This window comes from Rhinolophus hipposideros (genome assembly GCF_964194185.1).
Source record: "Rhinolophus hipposideros genome assembly, chromosome: 20".
NCBI lineage: Eukaryota > Metazoa > Chordata > Mammalia > Chiroptera > Rhinolophidae > Rhinolophus > Rhinolophus hipposideros.
Genome location: NC_138066.1, coordinates 13,381,645 through 13,392,503, shown reverse-complemented (window position 1 = coordinate 13,392,503; position 10,859 = coordinate 13,381,645). Strand labels below are relative to the sequence as shown.

At 43.0% G+C, this 10,859-nt stretch overlaps 1 protein-coding gene across 1 annotated transcript in view; it reads right to left on the bottom strand.

Annotated features, from left to right (window-relative positions):
* Positions 1-7,278: 7,278 nt before the first annotated feature.
* The window catches only part of ITGAE (integrin subunit alpha E), a 55,639-nt gene continuing 52,058 nt past the window's right edge, over positions 7,279-10,859 (bottom strand). Inside the window, exons 30-31 of the mRNA XM_081028105.1 lie at positions 10,284-10,394; positions 7,279-9,361 (exon numbers count right to left, since the gene is read on the bottom strand). Coding sequence (XP_080884231.1) covers positions 9,269-9,361; positions 10,284-10,394 — 204 coding nt within the window. The 3' untranslated portion in view covers positions 7,279-9,268. The remainder of the gene's footprint in view (positions 9,362-10,283; positions 10,395-10,859) is intronic.

The window sequence follows — 10,859 nt, the reverse complement described above, 5'->3', positions numbered from 1 at the left end:
TGCTCATTCCTCACCGCAGCTATCTCCACCTGCCCTCCCAGCCTTACACGGCCCATTACACACACTCAGCTTCAAGGAATTGGCTTGCAAGTGTTATCATATCCTTCACTTCCCAACCTCCGTGCCTTTGCACAGTCTGGTCTCCCCTCAGTCCTCCACTGGGGTCTGGCTCCTTCACAAAAGCCTTCTGGATCCCTCGCTTTCCCTAAATTTCCACAGGAGAGGATTTGTACAATGTAGGGAGTTACAGTTGGGCACATATCTTCTCTGTTGTTTAGGACTACGAAGGCAGGAAAAGGCTTTACCACTCTGTACCACAGGACCTTCGTGAAGTAGGGAGTCATGAAAGCTTGTATACGACAAGGGAAGGGGAGGAGGGAGGGAGAGAGGCAGGAGAAGGGAAGGGGGAGGGGAAAGGAAGGAAGGGAGAATGGACTGATTCCTGATCAGCCTGTCTCTGCCATTAGCTTGCACATTTAAATGTCTGGGTAGAGTGACTAAGTCTTTATTTTTGTGTGTATATTCATAGATTTCAAAACAGATAATTCTACCAGAGCATTAAGTTCAATCTGTTTCCTGAAGCAATTTCTTAGTCATCAAGACTCCAAGTCTGTGTTGAGGGCTACCACTGACAAAGTATAATCAGATGAACAAACCCTGAACTCCTAAATAGTATGTCATAGGGTTCGGCTCTTGCATCAAAATCACCTGGAGTGCCTGCCAAAAAAGCAGATTCCCAGGCCCAAACCAGGCTAGAGTAGGTGGGGCCAAGGAACATGAAGGGCTGAGCTCCTATAAACAATTCTGCCCAGCAAGCTCTGAACACCACCATCTCACCAGTGCTGTCACCTCTGCCTTGCCCAGTCTGTAATGAAGCTTTTGTGGAAAAAGGAATTAGACTTGGAAATCCAAAAACCTGCTACTGGAAAAATGGCTCTGCCTTATTCCAGCCCTGTGGGCTTGGGCAAGTTGTCTCCTCCTCCATAAAATGCTGCCTGGAGTGATCAAGGTCAGCTGCAAAAGTACAAAGCCCAGGGTAGGACCTATGCTTTTGTTAAATGGACCAGAGTATATAGAGAAGAAAGTCTGTGAAATTGGATGGAAAATATGTTACGTACTTCTACTACCCTTGAATTGAAATTTAATATTTGCCTTAATTATGAACATAGGCAACAAACCATAGTAGGATTAGCAGTACCTGGTATTATTTTTTTTTAGCAGTACTTGTATCCTAATATCAATAGAAATTACAGATATTTTCCCATTACCTTACAGGTATTATAAATATCAAAATGCATTTTAAGGTCATCACTACTCTGAAAGTAGCATAGGTCTTTTGGCTTTCACCTCAGAGGAGGCCAAGATGCAACTTTCTTCTGTCGTCCCAAATCTGGATTCATCCAACACCAGCCGCCTCCACCAGGCCGCAGAAGATCAATGTCGTATACCTGAGGTATACCGGTGGGGAAGTTGGTGCCACATCTGCCCTGGCTCCCAAAATCAGTCTCCTGGGTCTGTCTCCAAAAAAACATTGGTGATGACACTGCCAAAGCAACCGGTGACTAGAAGGGTCTGAGGGTTACAGTGAAAGTGACCATTCAGAACAGACAGGCCCTGATTGAGGTGGTACCTTCTGCCTCTGGCCTGATCATCGAAGCCCTTAAAGAACCGCCAAGAGACAGAAGCGCACAGTGGAAATATCACTTCTGATGAGATTGTCAACTCTGCCTGAAAGATGCAGCACTGATCTTTAGCTAGAGGACACTCTGGGACCATTAAAGAGATCTTGGGGACCGCCTTGCCTGTGGGCTGCAATGTGGATGGCTGCTACCCTCACCATATCGTAGATGACATCAACGGCGGTACAGTGGAATGCCCAGCTAGCTAAAAACAACAAAGGAAATTATTTAAATTAAAGATCATTTGACAAGCAAAAAAAAAAGTATCATAGTTATTAGACCTACTGATTAATACATTAATAAGGCACATGTATCCCTATATCATAAAATATTTAAATATTTTGATCATTGTGTTCAATATAATTGGTTCTTTGTAAATTTTGTGTATTTAAAAACAAGCTGATGGATGGACAGATGGAAAAATATATGATAAAGCAAGCACAGTAAAATGTTCATGGAGGAAACCAGGTGTTCACCATAAAATTAAACTTTTCTATATTTTTTGACATTTTCTTAATACAGTGTTGGAAAAAAATCTGAGAAGGGGTCCTTAGCTTTTACTAGACCACCAAAGGGGCCTCTGGCACACACACAAAAGTTAGAAACCCTGACTTAGAGGTACCAGTGTCCTTAACAAGCTAGCCATTCCACCCGCGAGTACCTCATCCAGGAAGCAAAGGACCACACAGCCCCAGTGCAGAATTCCAGGAGTTAGGCTGGTAGCCCTTTCCTACACTAGGACATCTGAAAGTTTTGCAGAACTGAAGTGAGCCAGTGTTTTCCCCCACTCCTCAGCATACCAATCTTAATCTCAGACCTCATAGCTCTAAACAGAGGAAAGACTACCCCAGGGTAGGACACTAGCCAAGAGCCCAGGAACATCTGCCAGTACTCTGGGCCGGGCTAGTCCAGGACCTGGAACAAGAGGCAGCATCTCCAGAGACCACACCTTCAATCCCCCAAGCACTCTGCCTTCAGGACTGCATCTGGCGATAGGGTCCTAGGATTGCCCAGCCAGATCGAGACTCCTCTCCTGAGGGAGGAGCGGGGAGAGGAGCAGAGCCCGGGGCTGGCTCTCCTGGAGGCCCACACTGTGGTCCCAGTGATGTAGCTGATGTTGGGTCTGCCGGCAGTTTCTGAGTGCGGGCCGGGATCATGTCTCATGGAGCAGAAGAACGGAAACACAGATCAGGGAGAGGCAAAAAGTTTTAAAAAGAGGATAGCTTATTAGAGGCAGGAAAAGAGGTTGCAGCTCCCGAGCGAGAGGGGGTCCCGAATGGGGGGTGCCCCATGACTGAGGCAAAAGCTCTTACTTTTATACCTTCCCTTGCCTGCTTGGGAAAGGGGAGCTGTTTGGAGAAGGGAACTGTTTGAAGACGGGAACTGGGGAGCTGGCGCCTTTTAATGGAATTCGTCTACCAGGTTTGTTCTGTTAGCCCATCCTGAAGGAATCAGCAAAATAACCCATTCCTATCTATCAGATCTGTTCCGTTTGTCAGGCCAAAAGGGATTTATGAGATAATTTATTAAACTCAAGGTGCTGTTACATTTTGTCCTGAAGTGAAGGAGTTATCTCAGAACCTGGAGTTTCAGGATATGGCTGTCTTTGTTTATTCCACCAGGGACTTTCTTGTCTGCCTAACATGTTAACTAACCTGCCTCCTTCTCACTGCTGATACCCACGTAACGTGGTTCAGTCCTGCTGGAAAGCTACTTGGTGTGGCATAGTGATTACGTAAATGTCTTTAATGCCACTTTTGGAAAAAACTGAAAGGGCTTCTTTACAAAGTGTAGAGCTAGACAAGTGTATTAACTCCCCATAGAAATGTTAACCTCTCCCTATTCTCACCCCACATTTAGCAGTGACATTTTCTGCCATCATTCCTTGAAAATGGTCACAAGTGGTAGAATATATGATTCTATGTATGTAAAAAAAAAAAAGAACCCATGTATTGTATGTGTATATATATGACTACTACTTACAAATACATAGAATATGGCCTGGAAGGATACACGTTAAACTGGTTCACCTCAGCTTCTGAGGGGCACAGGATGGGGCAAGGTTGTAACAAAGGCAAATTTTCGCTTTTCATGCTGATTTTACTATGAGTGGATCTATATGTTATTTATGTTCTTCTCAAAATGTCCTTCCAGCAATTAAACAAAAAACATCAACTGAAGTTGGGAATTGTCTGTTTAAATGCATCCAGCTACCTTCCGCACACGCGGAATGACTACTCTTCCTGAAGTGATTACATTTCCCTTGATTCAATTTACTAAAGCTGTCTTTAAAGTAATGGCAAAACTCTGGCGCTATTACGAGGTTATAACCAGGAGACCCCAAAATCCCTAAATCCTGATCTTAACCAAACATCCTTCTGAAGCAGGGCCCATTCAGACCCGTAGTAAAGTCCTCGACTAGGCCTCACCTTTTCCTGGACCTATAACTTAACAATAGATCATCCCCCTGTGGCTTGAGCCCAGAGGGTCTCCTGCCTCAGTTCCATTTTAGAAAATTACCCTAAAACTTATGATTTAATACCTTAGGCTTATTGATCACAATCTCAATGGTCTAGCATTCTTTCCAGGCTCCTCCCATCATTGTCCCTGGTTATTGACATCACCAGAGAACGTGTTGGCAGAGGGAAGGCTCCATGCAAACCCCCAGAACCATCACTTAGCCTCTGGAGGAATTTTCCCTTAAATACCTTGGCCAGTCTGAGAATGTTAAGGTAGTTTTTGGAGGCGTTAACCTGCTGCCTTCTCAGATCACCAGTGGGTGCTCTGACAATAAACGCTTATCCTATAGCCCAACTCGTCTTGGTCTATTGGCTGAGCAGGGCAGCCAGCACAAGCTCCGGACTCAGTTGCCCTCTGGTTTTACTTCCTTGTAAGGGTATTGGAGAAGGGTGGGGCAGGTAATTTAAGATTGCAGGTTTGGCAAATGGAGCATCCCTTTTTCAAAGTCTAATTAGGCGTGTCAACGAAAAAACATCCAGCCTGAGAGAAAGCTTATGAGTTTATTTGAGCCAAACTGATGACAATTGCCAGGAAGCAAAATCTCAACAGATTGGGAAAATGCTCCAGAAAATGGCAGTTTTGCAACTTATTTTATACATTAGAATCAAAGGAGGAGCATTACATGAAATCCACTGGTGGTAGATTAAGGGGTAGGAGAAAGCAACGCTTTTGTGGGTGTGTGTGTGAGGCAGAATCTCTGGAATTGGATAAAAAGCAAAATGGGAAGACAGATACTTCTTTTACATTGGGGGGCACAGGATAGTTAACAGCATTTTACAGCACATAGAGATGGTAATCAGAGGACATGAATAACAATGAGGGATTCTGTAGTTTCCTGCTCTGGGTGGGTTGTGCACTGGGGGTCCAGAAAAAGGGATTGACATTCCAAGGGTATGTTATCTTAGATGCAAAAGAAAATGGGCTCACTTAAGGTAAAGACTGACCTTATCAAGGAAGCTTCAGGCCAAAGATATGATTTAGTTAGGAATTTTTACGGTCAGGCCATCCTATAAGGTTCTTTTCTGTTTCTGAGTATGTGTACCCCACTATGTAGGTCTTCCCTGAACTTGTCAGGTTTAACATGTGGCCTCTTTCCCATCCATGGGCTTAAAAAGTTTGACCAATTTAGGTCTTTACATCTGCTTGATTTCATCTCTCTAACAACCAAATCCAAAGTTTAGATGAAACCACATGACAAAAAAAGGTGATTTGAATCTGCACTCACCAGCCAGTAACAGGGGAGATGAAAATGGAGAAACCACAAGGGGCATTTTCCCCATGCCAGTGCCCAGATGGTCCATCTTAGTCCTTTTCTGGCCAGGACAGTGGCCCTGTGACATGACCTACTGTCCTTGGATCTATGCAGGTTTTGGCACTTCCTGTTTCCAGAGGTGAGTGGACAGGAAATGGGAAAGACCTGGCACTGGAAAAGCATCTTTTAGAAAAAGACAAGGCCTTGGCCCAAGTCATAGCAAATGTTTTTGTAAAATCTGACCATGTCTCCATTTAAAATTCTCTTCTTTACAGGCTGACTGGTCCCTTATATAGTCTCTGACTACAGTTGCATTGGTCTAACACCAGTCAGATTGGCACAGCTTACTCAATAGTCCATAGATGGTCAACATAAGGCTCGACTGTTATACTGGGAACACGGTCTTACCGGCAATAAAAGTATACACGTAGGGGCTGTAAGTCACCTATAATACTGAAAACTTGCACACAACTCCTGAGCACAACAGGGAGATACCTAAGCAAACTTGTTTCTTTTTCTTCAAAGGCAAATCCCACTGAAACAACCTAAGAAATATAAACAAGGGGGAAAAAGCCTGTGGCAGCATTGGAAAACAGAGCATAGAAGAGCATAGAACAAAGGGACCAAAAACATAAAGGAATTCCTGAAAGAAATGAAGCAGATTGAATTAGAAAAGCTGATCATGCCAGACAGGCAAAATAAGGTGCCCATGAGCAGTGAATGCATGGGGTTCTCCAACCCAACCCCAGAAACTGCCTGAAGGCAGAGGGGCAGGGCTTGGGACCAAGGGTAGGCTGTGAGGCAGGCAGAGGAGGGCATGCAAAGCTCCCATTCAAATTGGGCTCAGAGTTAACTTCTCAGGGCTCTGCAAATTCTAGTCAAAGAAGCAAGGCTGGGGAAAAAGTAAATATCAGAAAGACTCCAAGTTACCATTATTTGCAAATTGGATTTTTCTCCTTAGAAAATGCAAGTGAATTAACTGAAAAGCTTTTTGTTAAAAACAGTTTTCAGTAAGATGGCCAGGTAAGATAAATATTCAAAACCACCAATTGTTCTAAATACAAACTCTACTATCTGGGAGAAAAAAGGTATTTTTCACAGTTGCAAAAAAATATACAGAAGAGGTTCTGGAAATTCTCTTTTGTGTCTTTAGTTGCATTGTCATAGCTGTTTCGATGTCCTGAATCATTTTGACTTTGGGGAAGAGCCAGAAGTCGCACCGTGCCAGATCTGGTAAATAAGGTCGATGAGGACACACTGTAATGTTTTTGACAGAAATTGCCGTACCAGAAGCAATGTGTGACACTGAGCCTTTCCGTTGTGATCAAAATATACAGTGAATGCTGCTGCCGAGTGCCATCCAATGGAAAAGCAGGGATCTTCAATACGGCAAGTAGCACATTGAACCTTAGTAACAGTGTGTGACAAGTCTCAACTTGTTCAGTGCAGTCAGTCGGGTGTGAGCTACGGTTGAGAAAAGGTGTGTTTTAAAGTGTGAGGTAAATCATCCTCCATCATGACAACGCTCCGTGTCACACATCACTTCTGGTACAGCAGTTTCTGCCAAATAAAAACATTACAGTGTGTCCTCATCCACCTTATTCACTGGATCTGGCACCATGTGACTTCTTACTCATCCCTAAAGTCAAAATGACCATGAAAGGTAAACGTTTTGAATTGATTCAGGACATCGAGGCAGCCACAAAAGCACAACTAAAGACACTCACGAAAGAGGGCTTCCAGAACCACTTCAGAAAGTGTCAAGAACGATGGGATAAGTGTGTTCAAAGCGAGGGGCAGTACTGTGGCAATGGCAATGTGTCTTTTACTAATACATTTTTTTTAATTAAATTTATTGGGGTGACAATTGTTAGTAAAATTACATAGATTTCAGGTGTACAATTCTGTATTACATCTTCTATAAATCCCATTGTGTGTTCACCACCCAGAGTGAACTAATACATTTTTTAAAATTTAAACATTCACCGTATTGTTTGATCACACCTCATGTATATGAATTTCATAAATGTAACCGCAGAATCACAAATCATCAATGAGCATTTCACTAAATGATAGACAACTGTTATTCATTTGGAAATAATACAGATTCAAGGTTGTCAAGAAAACGGAAACCACTCTAAATAATTTCAAGCGGAAAAGGATTGAGTAGAGTTAAGTCTCAAATTTGTCGAAAGGGCTGGAAAATAAAAACAGGAGAGCTGGTGTCACCCAGAGGTCAGGAGTTGCAGGAAGCCACCACCACGGCTGGAGGACACACTGCCATGCTGCTATGCAGGGGCCTGAATGCATCTGCTACCACTACCTCTCCCAGAACCAGAAGGGTGTCTCCCATCTGTCCATCTTCTAGTCTCATGCAAGTGCTTTCACTGGCCAAGCCTGAACTAGAAGGCCGCTGCAAGGGAGTCTAGGAAATATTTAAAGCCTTCCAGCCCTGTGGTATGGGGAGAGCGTGGATAAGCAGAGAAGGTAGTTAAGTATTTCAGTAAGTGGTGCTGTGAAATTAGTTATGCTTCTGGAAAAACCCTCAGTCAGGTTAAATCCTTCATTCACACAAAATTTATATAAACATCAATTAAAAAAATAGATTTAAAAGAAATAATAATGAAAGCATCTCAATTAGATAAAGAAGACTGAGGAATCACAAGGAGTGCTTTCTACATGATATACTTCTGCACCGTTTGTTTTTACAATGACTTTTATAATCCATGAAAGCAAAGACTGTTCTTAGCAGTGGGAAAATGGGTCAAGCTTGAACATCATGGGCCATGAAAATGATATAAGATACTAAGAGCAAAGCCAGTCTGTAACTAGGCTTTCATCTCTGTGCCCTCCACTCCCAGGCCAGGTTCCATGTCCTGCTGTGGATGAGTGCTCTCTCCTGGAGACAGTATTTATTAAGGAACGCAAGTCTCCCTGAGCAACCGAGCAGGAAGCCAGGGAAAGGACGCTGGCACAGTGTCATTACATACACACGTGCATACATACAACAGAAATGAAACTACATACAGCACAAAGTTTTGGTCTTGTCTTCTCCTTTCCTCCATAGCTCCTGTTTTGATGATCTTCATTTTTCTACTTTTCATATTTGTTCTGGGGTGTTTTTTCAAGGTCTGACTTGAAATAGTAGGCAACAAGATCTTAGGATCTTGAAAATACCAGACTAGGAATCGCTTTTAACTACTATCCTCCCAGGATGTATTTCATAGAACACTATTTTGGGAGACATTAATAGAAATGCCAAGAAAATGTTCTATAACCTCCTCTTGAAGAAAAAGAAAAACCACAGAGTGTATTATATTTGCTTATTAAAAGCAATTCTATAAAGAAAATAGTTTAAGGCGGCCGGATGGCTCAGTTGGTTAGAGCGCGAGCTCTGAACAACAGTGTTGCTGGTTCGATTCCCACATGGGCCAGTGAGCTACACTCCCTGCAACTAAGATCGAAAACGGCGACTGGATTTGGAGCTGAGCTGCGCCCTCCACAACTAGACTGAAGGATAATGACTTGGAGCTGATGGGCCCTGGAGAAACACACTGTTCCCCAATATTCCCCAATAAAATTTTTAAAAAATAGAAAGAAAGAAAACAGTTTAACACTATTTAACACCAAATGTTTCCCAAGTTTATTTTTTGACAATGCTCAGACACTTTTGGGACAGTGTATTACTGAAAAGCAATATTCTACAATTTCTTAGACTCTGCTCTAGATCATCTTAAAGGAAAAAGTAATCAGTACAACACCAGTCTCTAGAAGTTCTAGGACTGACATTCTCTCCCAGTGAGTGAGGAAGTTGGTTCTAATCTTCTGTAGTCAGATTCTCTGATGTCAGCTGAACATTCTTTACGCTTTCCAAGTTCAGTTGTTGGTATTTTCTTTTAAAAAAGCCACACTGAAACAAAGGGATGAAAAGTCCAATTACAGCCCTAAGATATCCATCTGTCTTAGGAACCCATTTATCTGGTCGTTGACAAAAGAGCGCTGTACTCCTCTGCTTCTCATGCTTCCTCAGAATCTCTCCCAAATAATACAATCCTTCAAGACCCATCTTAAGTGCTGCCTTTCCCACAAGCATTTCCTGGTGCTCATTCCCAAGTCAGAAGTGATTTTCCACCTCCCTCTGTACCCCAGAGCTCTCTAACCCTCTTCACTTCATTCTGCCAAGTATTAGAGTTTCTGCTGTACTGGGTCTTATCCATGTAAATGCACTCTGCCCACGACACTGAGAAACAGATTGCGTATAGCCACCTCCATAGGAAACCCACGATCTAGTAGAAAGAGAAATAATTACCACACAGGGCCACTTAGAAGGGTTTCCAGAAGGAAGCTCACAGAAAAAGCACATGACTCAGCAGAAAGGGCCAGGACTCTCTGGGCTGAGTTTTAAGGGGAGAGCGTGAGGAAAGTGAAAAAGTGGGAAGGGCATGGGAGTCAGGGGTAGACAGCCTGACTGCGAGCACAGACGCGAACCTACTTAGTTCCACGTGTCGGGAGGAAAAAGCAAGACTTAAGGGTGGAGGGGGAAGGGGCCAGAGAGTGGAGAGTCTTGAATAGCAGTAAAAGAGCTTGAACATTACAATGGGAAGGAAAGGAAAGGATTTAAACAGAGAAACAATATGATCCATTTCAGGAAAATCTCTCTGTACTCCAATACTTCAGTTAGATTTTTATCTTTTTTTGACAGAAACTGTCTTACTCGATGTGTGGTTGAGGAAGAGGGTAAATGGCCCCGGGGCAGCTGCTCTAAGTCAGGGGCTGGCGGTTGCAGAAAGTACTGTGCCCCACGCCAGCCTTCATGAACATGATGAACTGACCTTGACCAAGATGATTATGATGATAGTCAAAATCAGAAGGCCACCAACACTGCTTCCAATGACCAGAGGCAAAGAAAGGTAATCCTTATCTTTCAGGATGAGGACAGTGATCTAGAACAAGACAGAGAGATCATCCAAAAAGTCAGGTACAGTGGTACCCGGGTTTTCTAACGTAATCCGTTCCAGAACACTGTTTGAGTTCTGAAACATTCGAAAACCGAGGCATAGTTTCCCCATAGAAAGTAATGCAAAATGGATTAATACATTCCAGACCTTTAAAATCAACCCCTAAAACTGCAAATTTAGCATGAATTTTACTATCTAATGATACTATAGATCCATAAAATTTACAGCGTTTGTAAACTGAAATGTTCATCAATGGAGACGTTCGAAAACAGGTACTACTGTAACTGAAATGAGAAAAACATTCCATGTGTTATTTTAAGGAGCAAAATATGAGTAGAGGCTTACCAGTGCTGGGCAGGAAAGCCTGAACTGTAATTAATGAATTGCTGGAGGATCACTGTGGACAACTCTTGAAGAGTTAAAAACTCCATGGAACCCAGTCATAAGGGG